The sequence below is a fragment of the Lepisosteus platostomus genome, chromosome 5 (assembly GCF_059453375.1).
Source record: "Lepisosteus platostomus isolate fLepPlt1 chromosome 5, fLepPlt1.hap1, whole genome shotgun sequence".
In the NCBI taxonomy this organism is placed as follows: domain Eukaryota; kingdom Metazoa; phylum Chordata; class Actinopteri; order Semionotiformes; family Lepisosteidae; genus Lepisosteus; species Lepisosteus platostomus.
In genome coordinates this window covers 2630089-2652383 of record NC_142615.1, presented here as the reverse complement: position 1 = coordinate 2652383, position 22295 = coordinate 2630089, and the positions used below count along the sequence as shown (strand labels likewise).

Below are 22295 nucleotides of genomic sequence, written 5' to 3'. Positions count from 1 at the left end.
TATCTGCCGCAGCGGCCCGGCTAGCTCAGTCGGTAGAGCATGAGACTCTTAATCTCAGGGTCGTGGGTTCGAGCCCCACGTTGGGCGGCGCCGAATTGTTTTATTTTGTGTTTTTTTTTTGTTACACCCACCCCAATTCAAATCAAAATCAAAGCAAATCAAAGTTTATTTATCAAACGCACAACAAGACGGCGTGCAGCAGTAGTTGCTGGCAATGAAATGTCTTTTTCTGCGAGCTCACAAAAGCCACAAGAATCACAGAAATCACAAAATTCACAAAGACACAAAAATCACAAAATTGAGGTTACATTATTTTTAATTGAATAAAACTCAATATGCGTAGAGCTGTTATGTGTCTGTGGTGTATGCAATTATATACATGTAGTGCAGTTATGGTGAATACAGTAAAAACTGTGTCCATGTAGGCAGGACAGGTGATTTGCTGAAGGAGCTGCAGCTTGGCTATTTAGCAGTCTTATTGCCTGAAGGTATTTCATACGCCCTGAAAACACTGAAATTTTATAAGTGATTGGTTATTTTTTTTAAGAAAACAGTGACTAAAGGGAAGCTCTGAGAAGGTTTGTGAAGCAGGTATGTGGTACAAATTAGAGATTTATGACATCTCTCCACTTATCAACACCCGAATAATGTAGGTTTTGCTGGATACAAGGCTCTGAAAACTTGTTCCTCAGGCTGGGACAGGAGATCACAAACTGTATTATTATTATTATTGAGAGACAGGCACACTGTCTGTTCCTCAGGCTGGGACAGGAGATCACACACTGTATTATTATTATTGAGAGACAGGCTCACTGTCTGTTCCTCAGGCTGGGACAGGAGATCACACACTGTATTATTATTATTGAGAGACGGGCTCACTGTCTGTTCCTCAGGCTGGGACAGGATATCACACACTGTATTGTTATTATTGAGAGACAGGCTCACTGTCTGTTCCTCAGGCTGGGACAGGAGATCACACACTGTATTATTATTATTGAGAGACAGGCTCACTGTCTGTTCCTCAGGCTGGGACAGGAGATCACACACTGTATTATTATTATTGAGAGACGGGCTCACTGTCTGTTCCTCAGGCTGGGACAGGAGATCACACACTGTATTATTATTATTGAGAGACGGGCTCACTGTCTGCTCCTCAGGCTGGGACAGGAGATCACACACTGGGCAGGAGTTGAAATTCTTGGGTTAAATTTGTCATTTCAGGGACGAAGGTCTAATCCCAGAGTATTTATCACAGGGCGGAAGAAAGCGCATCCGCCTGCAGTATTATATACCCTCAACTTGGGCCCGGCCAGGCGGAACATGCGGTAGTGAAGACCCAAGACGCGTGGTGCCGCCAGGGGGCGCTCAGGCGTTCCTCTCCCCGCCTCGCCGGAGCCCTTTGACCCGAACTTCCGCTTCCGGGTGAAAGCGGCGGCGGCGGCGGTGGTGGGGGGTCAGATGTTGTTATGGCGTGTGTTTGAAAGTTGAGGGTGTGGGTTCGGATCTTGATTCGAGCGGGACCGGTTCCGGGACCATGAGGTGCTAGGAGCGGGCTGCCTGAAATAAAGAGCGAAGAAAACAAACAGCGCGGACGGACAGGAGACCGGTTCGGACGGGAGGGTCGCCGAGAGAGAGACATGTATGTAAACAGTTCAGCTCTCGGTTTTCAAGTCGCTGCACTGTAAATGGTGCGAGGTGTAGTCATTATCTCCCAGTATTGACATAAAACAGTGTGTTTGCGGTCGGCATCTCACACACATAGGACGTTTAGCCTCTTTCTGATTATGAACCGGTTTTGTGTATCTGTTGCTGTTGTTGTTTTTTCTAAGTAAATAAAGCACAACCTCGTCTGCTGGTTGTTGTTGTCGTCCAAACGCCGCTCGTCTGCGCCTTCGTAGCCGGAGCGCGGTGCGAAAGGTGTCGTGTCGTGAACGTGATGTCGTGTGGACGAGACGAGATGCATTTAAAGGCACTGAAGAACTAGTCCAGCTCCCAGTCCAGTCCAGCCTGGAGAGTCTCAGACTGCTCTGTCAGTGTGAGTCTGATTATAATCCCAGTTCAGAACTCATCCAGCTCCCAGTCCAGTCCAGCCTGGAGAGTCTCAGACTGCTCTGTCAGTGTCACTGGAGTCTGATTATAATCCCAGTGAAGAACTCGTCCAGCTCCCAGTCCAGTCAGTCCAGTCCAGCCTGGAGAGTCTCAGACTGCTCTGTCAGTGTCACTGGAGTCTGATTAAAATCCCAGTGAAGAACTGATCCAGCTCCCAGTCCAGTCAGTCCAGTCCAGCCTGGAGAGTCTCAGACTGCTCTGTCAATGTCACTGGAGTCTGATTAAAATCCCAGTGAAGAACTGATCCAGCTCCCAGTCCAGTCAGTCCAGTCCAGCCTGGAGAGCCTCAGACTGCTCTGTCAGTGTCAGTGGAGTCTGATTATACTCCCAGTGAAGAACTCATCCAGCTCCCAGTCCAGTCAGTCCAGTCCAGCCTGGGGAGTCTCAGACTGCTCTGTCAGTGTCAGTGGAGTCTGATTATAATCCCAGTTCATAACTAGTCCAGCTCCCAGTCCAGTCAGTCCAGTCCAGCCTGGAAAGTCTCAGACTGCTCTGTCAGGGTCAGTGGAGTCTGATTGTAATCCCAGTGAAGAACTCATCCAGCTCTCAGTCCAGCCCGGAGAGTCTCAGACTGCTCTGTCAGTAGGTATGTAGACGTGTGCTCTGGAAGTGTAGATGTGTGGATGTGTGCCCTGTCACTGTATAGCCTCAGTTATCCCCTAAAAAAAAACCCCATTGTAAAGGGTTTATTAACCCTTTACAATGTCTTGCATGACGAATGTGTCTTTTTCACAGACCCCAGCTTGCTCTCCATGAGACCCACAGACAGGGAGAGAAGCTGGGGGTCAGAGCACAGGGTCAGCCGTTTATACAGCACCCCTGGAGCAGTGGGGGTGAAGGGCCTCGCTCAGGGGCCCAGCGGAGTAGGATTCCTCTGCCGGCCGCGGGATTCGAACCGGCAACCTCCCAGCCCCAGGCACAGATCCTGAGCCACAGGGACACCGCTTCGCCCCAGTGATCCGTGTCTGATCTGATCAAGCCGATGTTTCATGATCCGTGTCTCTCCCTCGCCCTCAGAATGGCCGGCCTGGAGCAGTGGGTCAGTGACCAGCTCCACGGCCTCCTGGGCCTGAGCGACCGCTACGTGGCGCAGTTCCTGATCGGCACGGCCAAGAGGAGCGCCAGCGCCCAGGACTTCCTGTCCCGGCTGAGGGAGACGGGCACCATCGACGTCGACCAGCGCGTCGCCTCGTTCGCCGCCGAGCTCTACGCCAAGGTACCGGGCCCCCGCCTGCCCCCTCCCCCTCCGGCGCGGAGGCAGCCAATCGCGGGCCGGTCGCCGCGGCGCCTCGCCGGGGAGCCGGCGCTGATTGGACGAGCTGCCGGACTGGTCCTCTTTCGCTGACGTCACAATCGGGTGTTGCCCCTGGCAACCAGAGGGCGCCAGTCCTCTCCCCACACAGCAGCTCTCAGTGGGGAGGAGAGCAGAGGGATGAAATCAGTTCAGAGAGGGGGGGTGATTAGGAGGCCATGAGGGGTCAAGACCAGGGGGGTATATGACCAGGACACTGGGGTAACACCCCTACTCTTCTCGAGAGACACCCCGGGATTGTTAATGAGCACAGAGAGTCAGGACCTCGGTTTGACGTCTCATCTGAAGGACGGCGCCCGTTTACAGTCCAGTGTCTCCCGTCACTATACTGGGGCATGAGGACCCACACAGACCGCAGGGTGAGAGCGCCCCCTGCTGGCCCCACTCACACCTCTCCCAGCAGCAGCCTTAGTTTTTCCCAGGAGTCTCCCCTCCAGGTACTGGCCGGGCTCACACTGCTGGGCTCCAGTGGGGCTGGGAGCTGGGTGAGAGCGCCCCCTGCTGGCCCCACTCACACCTCTCCCAGGAGTCTCCCCTCCAGGTACTGGCCAGGCTCCCCCTGCTGGGTTCCAGGGGGGCTGCCAGCGGGGGGCTGTGGGGTGACACGGCTGCTGAAGGCCTCGGCCGAAGTCCCTGGCCCCGGGCGATCCTGGGGGGCTGTTCCCCGCGCGCGGGGCGCAGGCGGAGGGGCGTTTCCTTCGCCCCCCAGCGTGACCTGTTTCTTGTTTTGTTTTTTTTTGCCTCCCCAGGTGCCCAGGAGGCAGGTGGTGGAGAAGCCGGCGCGGGCGGCCGAGAGGCTGGCCCTGGAGATGGAGAGGAAGAACCGGAGCTACGTGCTGCTGGAGGACAGCGAGGGAGAGGGCGGGGGGCAGGAGGAGGAGGAGGAGGCGAGGGCGAGGAGGAAGGGCCCGCGGGGAGGGCCGGAGGGGGCCAAGGACCGGGGGAGGAAGAGGAAACACCTGAGGCAGAAGAGGCAGGAGAGCTCCTCTTCTGGGGAGGAGGAGAAGGGGGAGAGCAGGTGAGTCCGTTAGGGAGTTCAGTTCCACGCCCCCGCCACCCTCTGTGTACAGAAGAGCCCCCTGTCCTGACTGGAGGAGCTCACCCAGCTGTGTCTGGAGAGAAGCCAGGGTATCGGCTTCAACCACAGGGCTGGGCAGCTTGTTCCCCACCCCCACCCCCCTCTGTGTACAGAAGAGCCTCCTGTCCTGACTGGAGGAGCTCACCCAGCTGTGTCTGGAGAGAAGCCAGGGTATCGGCTTGTTCCCCACCCCCACCCCCCTCTGTGTACAGTAGAGCCTCCTGTCCTGACTGGAGGAGCTCACCCAGCTGTGTCTGTGTGAGAGAAGCCAGGGTATCGGCTTCAACCACAGGGCTGGGCAGCTTGTTCCCCACCCCCACCCCCCTCTGTGTACAGAAGAGCCTCCTGTCCTGACTGGAGGAGCTCACCCAGCTGTGTCTGGAGAGAAGCCAGGGTATCGGCTTGTTCCCCACCCCCACCCCCCTCTGTGTACAGTAGAGCCCCCTGTCCTGACTGGAGGAGCTCACCCAGCTGTGTCTGTGTGAGAGAAGCCAGGGTATCGGCTTCAACCACAGGTTGAATTTGTTTTGTCACCGAGCATTAATAAAAGGTCTGAGAGACTGGGACGGCAGCTCCTCTTTAAGACGGAGCTGCACTGGGCTTGCTGGTCCTGACTCTCAGCCCGGCTGGTTTCTGACCCCGTGCGTGCCATCTGCGCAGGCAGAAGCCGGGCGCGGCGCCGAAGGGGGGGACTCGGGGGGAGGAGGAGGAGGAGGAGGAGGAGGACTGGGAGAAGGAGGAGAAGGCCAGGCTGCAGGACCTGAAGGAGCGGGACGCCTTCGCCGAGCGCGTCAAGCAGAGAGACCGGGATAAGACCCGCAACGTGCTGGAGAGGAACGACAAGAAGGTACCAGGGGACGACTGTGTCTCTGAGAGAGGGGGGAGAGGAGGGGGACGACCGCGTCTCTGAGACAGGGGGGAGAGGAGGGGGACGACAGCGTCTTTGAGACGGGGGAGAGGAGGGGGACGACTGTGTCTCTGGGACAGGGGGGAGAGGAGGGGGACGACTGTGTCTCTGGGACAGGGGGGAGAGGAGGGGGACGACCGTGTCTCTGGGACAGGGGGCAGAGCAGGGGGACGACTGTGTCTCTGAGACAGGGGGGAGCAGGGGGACAACCGCGTCTCTGAGACAGGGGGGAGAGGAGGGGACTGCGTCTCGGGGACGAGGGGTCACTGATCGCTCTGTGTCGTTCCCAGGCCTATGAGGAGGCCCAGAAGAGGCTGAAGATGGCCGAAGACGACCAGAAGAAAATGGTGGGCCCGCGTCTCCTTTCATTTTCAGTCGCTGTTGAATAGAATCAAACGTGTGGTTTGCCTGCCAGTGTCTCCGTTGACACACCTCTCCCTGTGTCGACCGCTGTGTCTCTCTGTGTTGACTGTGTGTAGTGAACCCTGTCTCTCCCTGTGTGTCGGCTCTCCCTGTGTGTCGGCTCTCCCTGTGTGTCGATACTGACGTGTGTGTCGGCTCTCCCTGTGTCGATACTGACGTGTGTGTCGGCTCTCCCTGTGTGTCGGCTCTCCCTGTGTGTCGATACTGACGTGTGTGTCGACACTGACGTGTGTGTCGACTCTCCCTGTGTGTCGACTCTCCCTGTGTGTCGACACTGACGTGTGTGTCGACACTGACGTGTGTGTCGACTCTCCCTGTGTGTCGACTCTCCCTGTGTGTCGATACTGACGTGTGTGTCGGCTCTCCCTGTGTGTCGGCTCTCCCTGTGTGTCGGCTCTCCCTGTGTGTCGGCTCTCCCTGTGTGTCGATACTGACGTGTGTGTCGGCTCTCCCTGTGTGTCGACTCTCCCTGTGTGTCGATACTGACGTGTGTGTCGACACTGACGTGTGTGTCGACTCTCCCTGTGTGTCGATACTGACGTGTGTGTCGGCTCTCCCTGTGTGTCGGCTCTCCCTGTGTGTCGGCTCTCCCTGTGTGTCGGCTCTCCCTGTGTGTCGACTCTGACGTGTGTGTCGACTCTGACGTGTGTGTCGACTCTGACGTGTGTGTCGATATTGACGTGTGTGTCGGCTCTCCCTGTGTGTCGGCTCTCCCTGTGTGTCGGCTCTCCCTGTGTGTCGGCTCTGACGTGTGTGTCGACTCTCCCTGTGTGTCGATACTGACGTGAGTGTCGACTCTCCCTGTGTGTCGATACTGACGTGTGTGTCGGCTCTCCCTGTGTGTCGGCTCTCCCTGTGTGTCGGCTCTCCCTGTGTGTCGGCTCTCCCTGTGTCGATACTGACGTGTGTGTCGGCTCTCCCTGTGTGTCGATACTGACGTGTGTGTCGGCTCTCCCTGTGTGTCGATACTGACGTGTGTGTCGGCTCTCCCTGTGTGTCGATACTGACGTGTGTGTCGGCTCTCCCTGTGTGTCGGCTCTCCCTGTGTGTCGGCTCTCCCTGTGTGTCGGCTCTCCCTGTGTGTCGGCTCTCCCTGTGTGTCGGCTCTCCCTGTGTGTCGGCTCTCCCTGTGTGTCGACACTGACGTGTGTGTCGGCTCTCCCTGTGTGTCGGCTCTCCCTGTGTGTCGACACTGACGTGTGTGTCGACTCTCCCTGTGTGTCGACTCTCCCTGTGTGTCGACTCTCCCTGTGTGTCGACACTGACGTGTGTGTCGACTCTCCCTGTGTGTCGACTCTCCCTGTGTGTCGACTCTCCCTGTGTGTCGATACTGACGTGTGTGTCGATACTGACGTGTGTGTCGATACTGACGTGTGTGTCGACTCTCCCTGTGTGTCGACTCTCCCTGTGTGTCGACTCTCCCTGTGTGTCGACACTGACGTGTGTGTCGACTCTCCCTGTGTGTCGGCTCTCCCTGTGTGTCGGCTCTCCCTGTGTGTCGACACTGACGTGTGTGTCGGCTCTCCCTGTGTGTCGACACTGACGTGTGTGTCGGCTCTCCCTGTGTGTCGGCTCTCCCTGTGTGTCGACACTGACGTGTGTGTCGACTCTCCCTGTGTGTCGACTCTCCCTGTGTGTCGACTCTCCCTGTGTGTCGACTCTCCCTGTGTGTCGACACTGACGTGTGTGTCGACTCTCCCTGTGTGTCGACTCTCCCTGTGTGTCGACTCTCCCTGTGTGTCGACTCTCCCTGTGTGTCGATACTGACGTGTGTGTCGATACTGACGTGTGTGTCGACTCTCCCTGTGTGTCGACTCTCCCTGTGTGTCGACTCTCCCTGTGTGTCGACTCTCCCTGTGTGTCGACTCTCCCTGTGTGTCGATACTGACGTGTGTGTCGACTCTCCCTGTGTGTCGACTCTCCCTGTGTGTCGACTCTCCCTGTGTGTCGACTCTCCCTGTGTGTCGATACTGACGTGTGTGTCGGCTCTCCCTGTGTGTCGGCTCTCCCTGTGTGTCGGCTCTCCCTGTGTGTCGGCTCTCCCTGTGTGTCGGCTCTCCCTGTGTGTCGGCTCTCCCTGTGTGTCGACACTGACGTGTGTGTCGACTCTCCCTGTGTGTCGACACTGACGTGTGTGTCGACTCTCCCTGTGTGTCGGCTCTCCCTGTGTGTCGGCTCTCCCTGTGTGTCGACACTGACGTGTGTGTCGACTCTCCCTGTGTGTCGACTCTCCCTGTGTGTCGACTCTCCCTGTGTGTCGACACTGACGTGTGTGTCGACTCTCCCTGTGTGTCGACTCTCCCTGTGTGTCGACTCTCCCTGTGTGTCGATACTGACGTGTGTGTCGACTCTCCCTGTGTGTCGGCTCTCCCTGTGTGTCGGCTCTCCCTGTGTGTCGGCTCTCCCTGTGTGTCGGCTCTCCCTGTGTGTCGATACTGACGTGTGTGTCGACTCTCCCTGTGTGTCGACTCTCCCTGTGTGTCGACTCTCCCTGTGTGTCGGCTCTCCCTGTGTGTCGACTCTCCCTGTGTGTCGATACTGACGTGTGTGTCGGCTCTCCCTGTGTGTCGGCTCTCCCTGTGTGTCGGCTCTCCCTGTGTGTCGGCTCTCCCTGTGTGTCGACACTGACGTGTGTGTCGACTCTCCCTGTGTGTCGACACTGACGTGTGTGTCGACTCTCCCTGTGTGTCGACTCTCCCTGTGTGTCGACACTGACGTGTGTGTCGACTCTCCCTGTGTGTCGACTCTCCCTGTGTGTCGATACTGACGTGTGTGTCGACTCTCCCTGTGTGTTGGTATTGACCCCAGTGTTGACTCCCCCTGTGTGTTGATATTAACTCCCCCTGTGTGTTGATATTGACTCCCCCTGTGTGTCGATATTGACTCCCCCCGTGTGTCGATATTGACTCCCCCCGTGTGTCGATATTGACTCCCCCCGTGTGTCGATATTGACTCCCCCCGTGTGTCGATATCGACCCCTGTGTTGACTCCCCCCGTGTGACGATATTGACTCCCCCCGTGTGACGATATTGACTCCCCCCGTGTGTCGGTATTGACTCCCCCTGTGTGTTGGTATCGACCCCCAGGTGCCCGAGCTCCGGAAGCAGTCCCGCCGGCAGTACCTGGGCAAGCGCGAGGCGGAGAAGCTGGAGGACCTGGAGGCGGAGATCGCGGACGAGGAGTACCTGTTCAGCGTCCAGGAGCTGACCCGCCGCGAGCAGGAGGAGCTGGAGTACAAGCGCACCGTCCGGGACCTGGCCCGCGAGTACAAGCACGCCGGCGCGAAGGAGAAGGAGGAGAGGAAGAACCGCTACTACATCCCCGAGGAGAAGAGGAGCAAGGTAGGGGGGGCCGGGGGACAGGGGGTGGGCAATCCCATCATCCCTTCGAGGAGGACAGGAAGGGGAGGGGCTTCGGTAAAGAGCAGGGACCGACGGGGAGGAGACAGGAAGTGTGCAATCCCATCATCCCTTCGAGGAGGACAGGAAGGGGCGGGGCTTCAGTAAAGAGCAGAGAGAGACGGGGAGGAGACAGGAAAGGGAGGGGCTTCAGTAAAGAGTAGAGACTGACAGGGAGGAGAAGGAAGTGTGCAATCCCATCATCCTTTGGAGAGGACAGGAAGGGGAGGGGCTTCAATAAAGAGCAGAGACCAACGGGGAGGAGACAGGACGGGGAGGGGCTTCAATAAAGAGCAGGGACCGACGGGGAGGAGACAGGAAGTGTGCAATCCCATCATCCCTTCGAGGAGGACAGGAAGGGGAGGGGCTTCAGTAAAGAGCAGAGACTGACAGGGAGGAGACAGGAAGTGTGCAATCCCATCATCCCTCGGAGAGGACAGGAAGGGGAGGGGCTTCAGTAAAGAGCAGAGACCGACGTGGAGGAGACAGGAAGTGTGCAATCCCATCATCCCTCGGAGAGGACAGGAAGGGGAGGGGCTTCAGTAAAGAGCAGGGGCCGACGGGGAGGAGACAGGAAGTGTGCAATCCCATCATCCCTCAGAGAGGACAGGAAGGGGAGGGGCTTCAGTAAAGAGCAGAGACCGACGGGGAGGAGACAGGAAGTGTGCAATCCCATCATCCCTCAGAGAGGACAGGAAGGGGAGGGGCTTCAGTAAAGAGCAGAGACCGACGTGGAGGAGACAGGAAGTGTGCAATCCCATCATCCCTCAGAGAGGACAGGAAGGGGAGGGGCTTCAGTAAAGAGCAGGGGCCGACGGGGAGGAGACAGGAAGTGTGCAATCCCATCATCCCTCAGAGAGGACAGGAAGGGGAGGGGCTTCAGTAAAGAGCAGAGACCGACGGGGAGGAGACAGGAAGTGTGCAATCCCATCATCCCTCAGAGAGGACAGGAAGGGGAGGGGCTTCAGTAAAGAGCAGAGACCGACGGGGAGGAGACAGGAAGTGTGCAATCCCATCATCCCTTCGAGGAGGACAGGAAGGGGCGGGGCTTCAGTAAAGAGCCGAGACCGACGGGGAGGGGCTACAGTCTGAGACTGACACCTCCTCCCCCCTGCTCCCGCCTGCGCAGACGGTGCCGGAGCGCGCGGAGGCGGAGGAGGGCGAGGCGGGCGGCGGCGGCGAGGCGGGCTGGAGCGGCGCCGGGGAGCAGAGCCGCTGGGAGGACGCGCGGCTGGAGGCGGCCTCGCTGCGCTTCGGCGCGCGGGAGGCGCGGGAGCGCGGGCAGGAGGCGGAGAGGGAGAGGTACCAGCTGGTCCTGGAGGAGGACGAGATGATCAACTTCGTCAGCGCCGTCACCATGAAGGGCACCGACACGGGCCAGGTACCGGCCGGCTCTCTGTGTGCCCCCTGTGTGCCCCCTGTGTGCCCCCTGTGTGTCTGTGTGCCCCCTGTGTGTCTGTGTGTGCCCCCTGTGTGCCCCCTGGCCTGTCTGTGTGCCCCCTGGGCTGTCTGTGTGCCCCCTGTGTGTCTGTGTGTCTGTGTGCCCCCTGTGTGTCTGTGTGTCTGTGTGTCTGTGTGTCTGTGTGTCTGTGTGTCCTCTGTGTGTCTGTGTGCCCCCTGTGTGTCTGTGTGCCCCCTGTGTGTCTGTGTGTGCCCCCTGTGTGCCCCCTGGCCTGTCTGTGTGCCCCCTGGGCTGTCTGTGTGTCCTCTGTGTGTCTGTGTGTCTGTGTGCCCCCTGTGTGTCTGTGTGTCTGTGTGTCTGTGTGTCTGTGTGTCTGTGTGTCCTCTGTGTGTCTGTGTGCCCCCTGTGTGCCCCCTGTGTGTCTGTGTGTCTGTGTGCCCCCTGTGTGTCTGTGTGTCCGTGTGCCCCCTGTGTGCCCCCTGGGCTGTCTGTGTGTCCTCTGTGTGTCTGTGTGTCTGTGTGTCCTCTGTGTGTCTGTGTGCCCCCTGTGTGTCTGTGTGTCTGTGTGCCCCCTGTGTGTCTGTGTGTCTGTGTGTCCTCTGTGTGTCTGTGTGCCCCCTGTGTGTCTGTGTGTCTGTGTGCCCCCTGTGTGTCTGTGTGTCTGTGTGCCCCCTGTGTGTCTGTGTGTCTGTGTGTCCTCTGTGTGTCTGTGTGCCCCCTGTGTGCCCCCTGTGTGTCTGTGTGTCTGTGTGCCCCCTGTGTGCCCCCTGTGTGTCTGTGTGTCTGTGTGCCCCCTGTGTGTCTGTGTGTCTGTGTGTCCTCTGTGTGTCTGTGTGCCCCCTGTGTGTCTGTGTGTCTGTGTGTCCTCTGTGTGTCTGTGTGCCCCCTGTGTGTCTGTGTGTCTGTGTGCCCCCTGTGTGTCTGTGTGTCTGTGTGCCCCCTGTGTGTCTGTGTGTCTGTGTGTCCTCTGTGTGTCTGTGTGCCCCCTGTGTGTCTGTGTGTCCTCTGTGTGCCCCCTGTGTGCCCCCTGGCCTGTCTGTGTGCCCCCTGTGTGCCCCCTGTGTGTCTGTGTGTGCCCCCTGTGTGTCCGTGTGCCCCCTGTGTGTCCGTGTGCCCCCTGTGTGTCTGTGTGTGCCCCCTGTGTGTCTGTGTGTGCCCCCTGTGTGTCTGTGTGTCTGTGTGTCTGTGTGTGCCCCCTGTGTGTCCGTGTGCCCCCTGTGTGCCCCCTGGGCTGTCTGTGTGTCCTCTGTGTGTCTGTGTGTCCGTGTGCCCCCTGTGTGTCTGTGTGCCCCCTGTGTGTCTGTGTGCCCCCTGTGTGTCTGTGTGTCTGTGTGCCCCCTGTGTGCCCCCTGGGCTGTCCGTGTACCCTCTGGGTGCCCCCTGGGTGTCCAAGTGCTCCCTGGGTGTCCAAGTGCCCTCTGTGTGCCCCCTGGGTGTCCAAGTGCCCTCTGTGTGCCCCCTGGCCTGTCTGTGTGCCCCCTCGGTGTCCAAGTGCCCTCTGTGTGCCCCCTGGGTGTCCAAGTGCCCTCTGTGTGCCCCCTGGCCTGTCTGTGTGCCCCCTGGGTGTCCAAGTGCCCTCTGTGGGCCCCCTGGGTGTGTCTCTGTACTCATGGTGCCCTCTGATTGGGTCTCTCACTGTCCTTCACTCCCTCATGGTGCGCTGTCCCTCTCCCCCTCCCCCTGTGCCCCAGGAGAAGAGGGACCAGGCCGAGCCCGAGCTGTCGGAGGCCCAGAAGGCGAGACAGTCGATCCAGGAGGTGAGGCGCAGCCTGCCCGTCTTCCCCTACCGCGCCGACCTGCTGGCCGCCATCGCCGAGCACCAGGTGCTCATCATCGAGGGCGAGACGGGCTCAGGGAAGACCACCCAGATCCCGCAGTACCTGCTGGAGGAGGTGAGCGGGCCCCGCGCCTGTCTGTCTGACTGCTCGCCTCCGACTGTCTGTCTGTCTGTCTGTCTGTCTGTCTGTCTGTCTGACTCCCAGCTCACCTGTCTGCCTGTCTGCCTGTCTGTCTGTCTGACTCCCAGCTCACCTGCCTGTCTGTCTGTCTGCCTGTCTGTCTGACTGCTCGCCTCTGACTGCCTGTCTGTCTGACTGCTCGCCTCCGACTGTCTGTCTGTCTGTCTGACTCCCAGCTCACCTGCCTGTCTGTCTGTCTGTCTGACTCCCAGCTCACCTGCCTGTCTGTCTGTCTGACTGCTTACCTGTCTGCCTGCTAGCTCACCTGTCTGCCTGACTCCCAGCTCACCTGTCTGTCTGACTGCTCGCCTCTGACTAACTGTCTGTTTGTCTGCTGACCTGCCTGTCTGTCTGACTCCCAGCTCACCTGTCTGTCTGTCTGACTCCCAGCACACCTGACTCCCAGCTCACCTGTCTGTCTGTCTGTCTGTCTGTCTGTCTGTCTGTCTGTCTGTCTGTCTGTCTGTCTCCCAGCTCATCTGTCTGTCTGCCTGCCTGCCAGCTCACCTGTCTGTCTGCCTGCCTGCCAGCTCACCTGTCTGCCTGCCTGCCAGCTCACCTGTCTGCCTGCCTGCTCACCTGTCTGTCTCTCTCCCAGGGCTACACCGAGGGGGACAAGAAGATCGGCTGCACGCAGCCCCGCAGGGTGGCGGCCATGAGCGTGGCGGCCCGGGTGGCGCAGGAAGTGGGCGTCAAGCTGGGCAACGAGGTGATGATGACGTCACTTCCTGTCGGGGCGGGGGGGCGGCGCCGCACGCGGGCTCTCTCGCGGCGCGGGCCTGTTCTGAGCAGGTGTGTGTGTGTGTGTGTGTCTGTGCGCCAGGTGGGTTACAGCATCCGGTTTGAGGACTGCACCTCCGAGCGCACGGCGCTCAAGTACATGACCGACGGCATGCTGCTGAGGGAGTTCCTCACCGAGCCGGACCTGGCCAGCTACAGGTCTGTGTGAACCCCTCGGAGCGGAGTGTCTGTGTGAGCCCCCCTCTCTCTCTCAGAGCGGAGTGTCTGTGTGAACCCCTCTCTCTCTCTCAGAGCAGAGTGTCTGTGTGAACCCCTCTCTCTCTCTCTCAGAGCAGAGTGTCTGTGTGAACCCCTCTCTCTCTCTCTCAGAGCAGAGTGTCTGTGTGAACCCCTCTCTCTCTCTCTCAGAGCAGAGTGTCTGTGTGAACCCCTCTCTCTCTCTCTCAGAGCAGAGTGTCTGTGTGAACCCCTCTCTCTCAGAGCGGAGTGTCTGTGTGAACCCCTCTCTCTCTCTCTCAGAGCGGAGCGTCTGTGTGAACCCCTCTCTCTCTCTCTCAGAGCAGAGTGTCTGTGTGAACCCCTCTCTCTCAGAGCGGAGTGTCTGTGTGAACCCCTCTCTCTCTCTCTCAGAGCGGAGCGTCTGTGTGAACCCCTCTCTCTCTCTCTCTCAGTGTTCATGGGGTGTAGCCTCTCTCTCTCTCAGTGTTCATGGGGTGTGGCCTCTCTCTCTCTCTCTGTGTCTCAGCGTGGTGATTATAGACGAGGCCCACGAGCGGACCCTGCACACCGACATCCTGTTCGGCCTGATCAAGGACATCGCCCGCTTCCGGCCGGACCTGAAGGTCCTGATCGCCAGCGCCACGCTGGACACCGAGCGCTTCTCCACCTTCTTCGCCGACGCCCCCGTCTTCCGCATCCCCGGCCGGCGCTTCCCCGTGGACATCTACTACACCAAGGTGCGGCCCGGGCGCTGTGCGCCGCAGACGCTGGCGGCTGGCGGTCGGGAGCGGTCTGTTGCCGTTAGGCCGCCAGACCGCTGGGCCGTCGAGCAGTTAAGCAAGACCCCTAATGAGCTAAAGACCCCCCCCGTGTTGCGTTTCGTGTCCGCTGGATGAGGTCAGTGTGTGTGCGTGCGTGCGTGTCTCATCTTGACCGCTGACCCCTGACCCCTTTCACTGGGAAGGGGAGTGTGTGTGTGTGTGTGTCTCGTCTTGCCCGCTGACCCCTGACTCCTGACCTCCTGGCACCAGGAAGGGGAGTGTGTGTGTGTGTGTGTCTCGTCTTGCCCGCTGACCCCTGACCCCTGACCCCTTTCACCGGGAAGGTCAGTGTGTGTGTGTGTCTCGTCTTGCCCGCTGACCCCTGTTCCCTGTCACCGGGAAGGTCAGTGTGTGTGTGTGTGTGTGTGTGTCTCGTCTTGCCTGCTGACCCCTGACCCCTGTCACCGGGAAGGTCAGTGTGTGTGTGTCTCGTCTTGCCCGCTGACCCCTGACCCCTGACCCCCGGGAAGGTCAGTGTGTGTGTGTCTCGTCTTGCCTGCTGACCCCTGACCCCTGACCCCCGGGAAGGTCAGTGTGTGTCTCTGAAGTCACACCTCCTCAGTCACCCTAGGCCAGCTGGGGTGGAACAGAACAGTCACACGTGAACAGTGAACACCCTGGACCAGCGCCTGGCCTGTGACCCTCGCCCCTCGCCTCCGAGCGGGTCTGAAAGGTGGTGTTGGGCTCCGGCGGTCCGCGCGGTCAGCCCCGGCCCGGCGCTCACCTCCCCCCCTCCCCGCAGGCCCCCGAAGCGGACTACCTGGAGGCCTGCGTCGTCTCCGTCCTGCAGATCCACGTGACACAGCCCCCCGGAGACGTCCTGGTCTTCCTCACTGGGCAGGTGAGCGCGCTGCTGTCTGGTCTGTCTGTCTGCAGGAGAATTCAGTGGGGCTCGCAGTGTTCAGTCTCTCCTCTCTGTGTGGCTTGCAGTGTTCAGTCTCTCCTCTCTGTGTGGCTCGCAGTGTTCAGTCTCTCTCTCTCCTTTGTGTGGCTCGCAGTGTTCAGTCTCTCCTCTCTGTGTGGCTCGCAGTGTTCAGTCTCTCTCTCTCCTTTGTGTGGCTCGCAGTGTTCAGTCTCTCTCTCTCCTCTGTGTGGCTCGCAGTGTTCAGTCTCTATCTCTCCTCTGTGTGGCTCGCAGTGTTCAGTCTCTCCACTCCGTGTGACTCACAGTGTTCAGTCTGTCCTGCCCCTGTGTTCAGGAGGAGATCGAGGCGCTACAGTGGAGCTGTAGCTCAGAGTGTTCGGTCTGTCCTGCGCCTGTGTGACTCACAGTGTTCAGTCTGTCCTGCCCCTGTGTTCAGGAGGAGATCGAGGCGCTACAGTGGAGCTGTAGCTCAGAGTGTTCGGTCTGTCCTGCGCCTGTGTGACTCACAGTGTTCAGTCTGTCCTGCCCCTGTGTTCAGGAGGAGATCGAGGCGCTACAGTGGAGCTGTAGCTCAGAGTGTTCGGTCTCTCCTGCCCCTGTGTGACTCACAGTGTTCAGTCTGTCCTGCCCCTGTGTTCAGGAGGAGATCGAGGCGCTACAGTGGAGCTGTAGCTCAGAGTGTTCGGTCTGTCCTGCCCCTGTGTGACTCACAGTGTTCAGTCTGTCCTGCCCCTGTGTTCAGGAGGAGATCGAGGCGCTACAGTGGAGCTGTAGCTCAGAGTGTTCGGTCTCTCCTGCCCCTGTGTGACTCACAGTGTTCAGTCTGTCCTGCCCCTGTGTTCAGGAGGAGATCGAGGCGCTACAGTGGAGCTGTAGCTCAGAGTGTTCGGTCTGTCCTGCCCCTGTGTGACTCACAGTGTTCAGTCTGTCCTGCCCCTGTGTTCAGGAGGAGATCGAGGCGTGCTGTGAGATGCTGCAGGACCGCTGTCGCAGGCTGGGCTCGAGGATCGCAGAGCTGATCGTCCTGCCCATCTACGCCAACCTGCCCTCCGACATGCAGGCCAAGATCTTCAACCCCACGCCCCCCGGCGCCAGGAAGGTCAGTGTGTGTGTGTGTGTGTGTGTGTGTGTGTGTGTGTGTGTGTGTCACCTCTCGCCCCCTGACCCCTGACCCCTGACCCCACGCCCCCTGGTGCCAGGAAGGTCAGTGTGTGTGTGTGTGTCACCTCTCGCCCCCTGACCCCTGACCCCACGCCCCCGGGCGCCAGGAAGGTCAGTGTGTGTGTGTGTGTGTGTGTCACCTCTCGCCCCCTGACCCCTGACCCCACGCCCCCGGGGGCCAGGAAGGTCAGTGTGTGTGTGTGTGTGTGTGTGTGTCACCTCTCGCCCCCTGACCCCTGACCCCGCGCCCCCTGGCGCCAGGAAGGTCAGTGTGTCTCCTCTGACCCCAGCACCAGGAAGGTCAGTGTGTCTCCTCTGACCCCAGCACCAGGAAGGTCAGTGTGTCTCCTCTGACCCCAGCACCAGTAGGGTCAGTGTGTCTCTCCTCCTGCCCCCTGGTGCCAGTAGGGTCAGTGTGTCTCTCCTCCTGCCCCCTGGTGCCAGTAGGGTCAGTGTGTCTCTCCTCCTGCCCCCTGGTGCCAGTAGGGTCAGTGTGTGTCTCTCCTCCTGCCCCCTGGTGCCAGTAGGGTCAGTGTGTCTCTCCTCCTGCCCCCTGGTGCCAGTAGGGTCAGTGTGTGTCTCTCCTCCTGCCCCCTGGTGCCAGTAGGGTCAGTGTGTGTCTCTCCTCCTGCCCCCTGGTGCCAGTAGGGTCAGTGTGTGTCTCTCCTCCTGCCCCCTGGTGCCAGTAGGGTCAGTGTGTGTCTCTCCTCCTGCCCCCTGGTGCCAGTAGGGTTAGTGTGTCTCTCCTCCTGCCCCCTGGTGCCAGTAGGGTCAGTGTGTGTCTCTCCTCCTGCCCCCTGGTGCCAGTAGGGTCAGTGTGTCTCTCCTCCTGCCCCCTGGTGCCAGTAGGGTCAGTGTGTGTCTCTCCTCCTGCCCCCTGGTGCCAGTAGGGTCAGTGTGTGTCTCTCCTCCTGCCCCCTGGTGCCAGTAGGGTCAGTGTGTGTCTCTCCTCCTGCCCCCTGGTGCCAGTAGGGTCAGTGTGTCTCTCCTCCTGCCCCCTGGTGCCAGTAGGGTCAGTGTGTCTCTCCTCCTGCCCCCTGGTGCCAGTAGGGTCAGTGTGTCTCTCCTCCTGCCCCCTGGTGCCAGTAGGGTCAGTGTGTGTCTCTCCTCCTGCCCCCTGGTGCCAGTAGGGTCAGTGTGTCTCTCCTCCTGCCCCCTGGTGCCAGTAGGGTCAGTGTGTGTCTCTCCTCCTGCCCCCTGGTGCCAGTAGGGTCAGTGTGTCTCTCCTCCTGCCCCCTGGTGCCAGTAGGGTCAGTGTGTCTCTCCTCCTGCCCCCTGGTGCCAGTAGGGTCAGTGTGTGTCTCTCCTCCTGCCCCCTGGTGCCAGTAGGGTCAGTGTGTGTCTCTCCTCCTGCCCCCTGGTGCCAGTAGGGTCAGTGTGTCTCTCCTCCTGCCCCCTGGTGCCAGTAGGGTCAGTGTGTGTCTCTCCTCCTGCCCCCTGGTGCCAGTAGGGTCAGTGTGTGTCTCTCCTCCTGCCCCCTGGTGCCAGTAGGGTCAGTGTGTCTCTCCTCCTGCCCCCTGGTGCCAGTAGGGTCAGTGTGTCTCTCCTCCTGCCCCCTGGTGCCAGTAGGGTCAGTGTGTGTCTCTCCTCCTGCCCCCTGGTGCCAGTAGGGTCAGTGTGTCTCTCCTCCTGCCCCCTGGTGCCAGTAGGGTCAGTGTGTGTCTCTCCTCCTCCCCCCTGGTGCCAGTAGGGTCAGTGTGTCTCTCCTCCTGCCCCCTGGTGCCAGTAGGGTCAGTGTGTGTCTCTCCTCCTGCCCCCTGGTGCCAGTAGGGTCAGTGTGTCTCTCCTCCTGCCCCCTGGTGCCAGTAGGGTCAGTGTGTGTCTCTCCTCCTGCCCCCTGGTGCCAGTAGGGTTAGTGTGTCTCTCCTCCTGCCCCCTGGTGCCAGTAGGGTCAGTGTGTGTCTCTCCTCCTGCCCCCTGGTGCCAGTAGGGTCAGTGTGTCTCTCCTCCTGCCCCCTGGTGCCAGTAGGGTCAGTGTGTGTCTCTCCTCCTGCCCCCTGGTGCCAGTAGGGTCAGTGTGTCTCTCCTCCTGCCCCCTGGTGCCAGTAGGGTCAGTGTGTCTCTCCTCTGCCCCCTGGTGCCAGTAGGGTCAGTGTGTCTCTCCTCCTGCCCCCTGGTGCCAGTAGGGTCAGTGTGTGTCTCTCCTCCTGCCCCCTGGTGCCAGTAGGGTCAGTGTGTGTCTCTCCTCCTGCCCCCTGGTGCCAGTAGGGTCAGTGTGTGTCTCTCCTCCTGCCCCCTGGTGCCAGTAGGGTCAGTGTGTCTCTCCTCCTGCCCCCTGGTGCCAGTAGGGTCAGTGTGTGTCTCTCCTCCTGCCCCCTGGTGCCAGTAGGGTCAGTGTGTGTCTCTCCTCCTGCCCCCTGGTGCCAGTAGGGTCAGTGTGTCTCTCCTCCTGCCCCCTGGTGCCAGTAGGGTCAGTGTGTGTCTCTCCTCCTGCCCCCTGGTGCCAGTAGGGTCAGTGTGTCTCTCCTCCTGCCCCCTGGTGCCAGTAGGGTCAGTGTGTCTCTCCTCCTGCCCCCTGGTGCCAGTAGGGTCAGTGTGTCTCTCCTCCTGCCCCCTGGTGCCAGTAGGGTCAGTGTGTGTCTCTCCTCCTGCCCCCTGGTGCCAGTAGGGTCAGTGTGTGTCTCTCCTCCTGCCCCCTGGTGCCAGTAGGGTCAGTGTGTCTCTCCTCCTGCCCCCTGGTGCCAGTAGGGTCAGTGTGTGTCTCTCCTCCTGCCCCCTGGTGCCAGTAGGGTCAGTGTGTCTCTCCTCCTGCCCCCTGGTGCCAGTAGGGTCAGTGTGTCTCTCCTCCTGCCCCCTGGTGCCAGTAGGGTCAGTGTGTCTCTCCTCCTGCCCCCTGGTGCCAGTAGGGTCAGTGTGTGTCTCTCCTCCTGCCCCCTGGTGCCAGTAGGGTCAGTGTGTGTCTCTCCTCTCCCCCCCCGAGGCCGTGGCTGGTGAAGGCAGGGGGGCGTTTGTCCAGGACACTCTGATAAGCTTCCTGAGACGCTGCTTAACGGCTTCAGACCAAACCAAGCGGCTCTTGACCGCAGCCCCTCCGTGAGACTCCTCAGCTCGACTCCTGCCCCTCCTGAAGACCTTCTTCCTCCCAAACCGCCCACCGACCCCCCAAAGCCCCCTGCTTCTGTTCTGTCTCGCCCGTCGCCTGACCCGTCGCCTTCCCTCCCCCGACCCCCGCGGCAGGTCGTCGTGGCGACGAACATCGCGGAGACCTCCCTGACGATCGACGGTATCATCTATGTGATCGACCCGGGCTTCTGCAAGCAGAAGAGCTACAACGCGAGGACGGGCATGGAGTCGCTGATCGTCACGCCCTGCTCCCGCGTAACGTATCGGTCCCCCGTCTGTCTCGCGCGCTCTCTCGCTGGACACAGAGCCACACATCGGTCCTCTTGGGCGGTCGGTAGCTAACTGACCCCGGGGTATCAGGGCTTCAACCACAGGGCTGGGCAGCTTGTTCCCCACCCCCGCCCCCCTCTGTGTACAGAAGAGCCCCCCTGTCCTGACTGGAGGAGCTCACCCAGCTGTGTCTGGAGAGAAGCCAGGGTATCGGCTTCAACCACAGGGCTGGGCAGCCTGTTCCCCACCCCCACCCCCCTCTGTGTACAGCAGAGCCTCCTGTCCTGACTGGAGGAGCTCACCCAGCTGTGTCTCGAGAGAAGCCAGGGTATCGGCTTCAACCACAGGGCTGGACAGCCTGTTCCCCACCCCCACCCACCTCTGTGTACAGAAGAGCCTCCTGTCCTGACTGGAGGAGCTCACCCAGCTGTGTCTGGAGAGAAGCCAGGGTATCGGCTTCAACCACAGGGCTGGGCAACTTGTTCCCCACCCCCACCCCCCTCTGTGTACAGAAGAGCCTCCTGTCCTGACTGGAGGAGCTCACCCAGCTGTGTCTGGAGAGAAGCCAGGGTATCGGCCTCAACAGCAGGGCTGGGCAGCTTGTTCCCCACCCCCACCCCCCTCTGTGTACAGTAGAGCCTCCTGTCCTGACTGGAGGAGCTCACCCAGCTGTGTCTGGAGAGAAGCCAGGGTCTCGGCTGTACGCCGTGATTCTGAGGGTGTGGCCCCCGTGCGGGGCGCTCGTGTGGCTCGGTGGTTGACGTGGCGTGTGTGCGGGCGCTCACGCGTGTTCCTGCCCCCCCCCCAGGCCTCGGCGAACCAGCGGGCGGGCCGGGCGGGCCGGGTGGCGGCGGGGAAGTGCTTCCGGCTGTACACCGCCTGGGCCTTCAAGCACGAGATGGAGGAGACCACCGTGCCCGAGATCCAGCGGACCAACCTGGGCAACGTGGTGCTGCTGCTGAAGAGCCTGGGTACGAGGGCCGGGGCACGTGGGGGCGGGGCATGGGAGTGTCAGAGGGAGAGGGGGCGGGGGAGTGTCAGAGGGGGCGGGGTGTGGGAGTGTCAGGGGGAGAGGGGGCGGGGTGTGGGAGTGTCAGAGGGAGAGGGGGCGGGGCGTGGGAGTGTCAGGGGGAGAGGGGGCGGGGCGTGGGAGTGTCAGAGGGAGAGGGGGCGGGGCGTGGGAGTGTCAGGGGGAGAGGGGGCGGGGCGTGGGAGTGTCAGAGGGAGAGGGGGCGGGGCGTGGGAGTGTCAGAGGGAGAGGGGGGCGGGGCATGGGAGTGTCAGAGGGGGCGGACGGGGTAATGGGAGTGTCAGAGGGAGAGGGGGCGAGGTGTGGGAGTGTCAGAGGGAGAGGGGGCGAGGTGTGGGAGTGTCAGAGGGAGAGGGGGCGGGGCGTGGGAGTGTCAGAGGGAGGGGGGGCGGGGCGTGGGAGTGTCAGAGGGAGGGGGCGGGGCATGGGAGTGTCAGAGGGAGAGGGGGCGGGGCGTGGGAGTGTCAGAGGGAGAGGGGGTGGGGTAATGGGAGTGTCAGAGGGAGAGGGTGGGAGTGTCAGGGGGAGAGGGGGCGGGGCGTGGGAGTGTCAGGGGGAGAGGGGGCGAGGTGTGGGAGTGTCAGAGGGAGAGGGGGCCGTGGGAGTGTCAGAGGGAGAGGGGGCGGGGTGTGGGAGTGTCAGAGGGAGAGGGGGAGGGGTAATGGGAGTGTCAGAGGGAGAGGGGGCGGGGCGTGGGAGTGTCAGAGGGAGAGGGGGCGGGGCGTGGGAGTGTCAGAGGGAGAGGGGGCGGGGCGTGGGAGTGTCAGAGGGAGAGGGGGCGGGCCGTGGGAGTGTCAGAGGGAGAGGGGGCGGGGCGTGGGAGTGTCAGAGGGAGAGGGGGCGGGGCGTGGGAGTGTCAGAGGGAGAGGGGGTGTGGGAGTGTCAGAGGGAGAGGGGGCGGGGCGTGGGAGTGTCAGAGGGAGAGGGGGCCGTGGGAGTGTCAGAGGGAGAGGGGGCGGGGCGTGGGAGTGTCAGAGGGAGAGGGGGCGGGCCGTGGGAGTGTCAGAGGGAGAGGGGGCGGGCCGTGGGAGTGTCAGAGGGAGAGGGGGCGGGGCGTGGGAGTGTCAGAGGGAGAGGGGGCCGTGGGAGTGTCAGAGGGAGAGGGGGCGGGGCGTGGGAGTGTCAGAGGGAGAGGGGGCGGGCCGTGGGAGTGTCAGAGGGAGAGGGGGCGGGGCGTGGGAGTGTCAGAGGGAGAGGGGGCGGGGCGTGGGAGTGTCAGAGGGAGAGGGGGCGGGGCGTGGGAGTGTCAGAGGGGGTGGGCGGGGTAATGGGAGTGTCAGAGGGAGAGGGGGCCGTGGGAGTGTCAGAGGGAGAGGGGGCGGAGCGTGGGAGTGTCAGAGGGAGAGGGGCCGTGGGCGTGTGTGTGTCAGAGGGAGAGGGGGCGGGGCGTGGGAGTGTCAGAGGGAGAGGGGGCGGGGCGTGGGAGTGTCAGAGGGGGCGGGGCGTGGGAGTGTCAGAGGGAGAGGGGGCGGGGCGTGGGAGTGTCAGAGGGAGAGGGGGCGGGGCGTGGGAGTGTCAGAGGGAGAGGGGCCGTGGGC

General features: G+C 61.2%; 1 protein-coding gene and 1 non-coding gene across 3 annotated transcripts in view; both read left to right on the top strand.

The window, feature by feature from the left end:
- The first annotated feature begins 14 nt into the window (after positions 1 to 14).
- On the top strand, positions 15 to 87 carry trnak-cuu (transfer RNA lysine (anticodon CUU)). Its single transcript has one exon. It is a non-coding gene; the product is annotated as a tRNA-Lys (tRNA).
- A 1332-nt stretch (positions 88 to 1419) lies between these two features.
- The window catches only part of dhx16 (DEAH (Asp-Glu-Ala-His) box polypeptide 16), a 35457-nt gene continuing 14581 nt past the window's right edge, over positions 1420 to 22295 (top strand). The window contains exons 1-15 of one of the 2 annotated variants that reach the window (XM_088632032.1): positions 1420 to 1639; positions 3127 to 3325; positions 4171 to 4439; positions 5160 to 5346; positions 5697 to 5753; positions 8916 to 9170; positions 10357 to 10608; positions 12324 to 12521; positions 13186 to 13296; positions 13411 to 13526; positions 14074 to 14284; positions 15111 to 15209; positions 16180 to 16332; positions 19572 to 19712; positions 20536 to 20698. In XM_088632032.1, coding sequence (XP_088488158.1) covers positions 3128 to 3325; positions 4171 to 4439; positions 5160 to 5346; positions 5697 to 5753; positions 8916 to 9170; positions 10357 to 10608; positions 12324 to 12521; positions 13186 to 13296; positions 13411 to 13526; positions 14074 to 14284; positions 15111 to 15209; positions 16180 to 16332; positions 19572 to 19712; positions 20536 to 20698 — 2410 coding nt within the window. In that variant the 5' untranslated portion in view covers positions 1420 to 1639; position 3127. Of the gene's footprint in view, positions 1640 to 3126; positions 3326 to 4170; positions 4440 to 5159; positions 5347 to 5696; positions 5754 to 8915; positions 9171 to 10356; positions 10609 to 12320; positions 12522 to 13185; positions 13297 to 13410; positions 13527 to 14073; positions 14285 to 15110; positions 15210 to 16179; positions 16333 to 19571; positions 19713 to 20535; positions 20699 to 22295 lie in introns of both variants that reach the window. The other variant, XM_088632031.1, reaches the window with a different exon arrangement.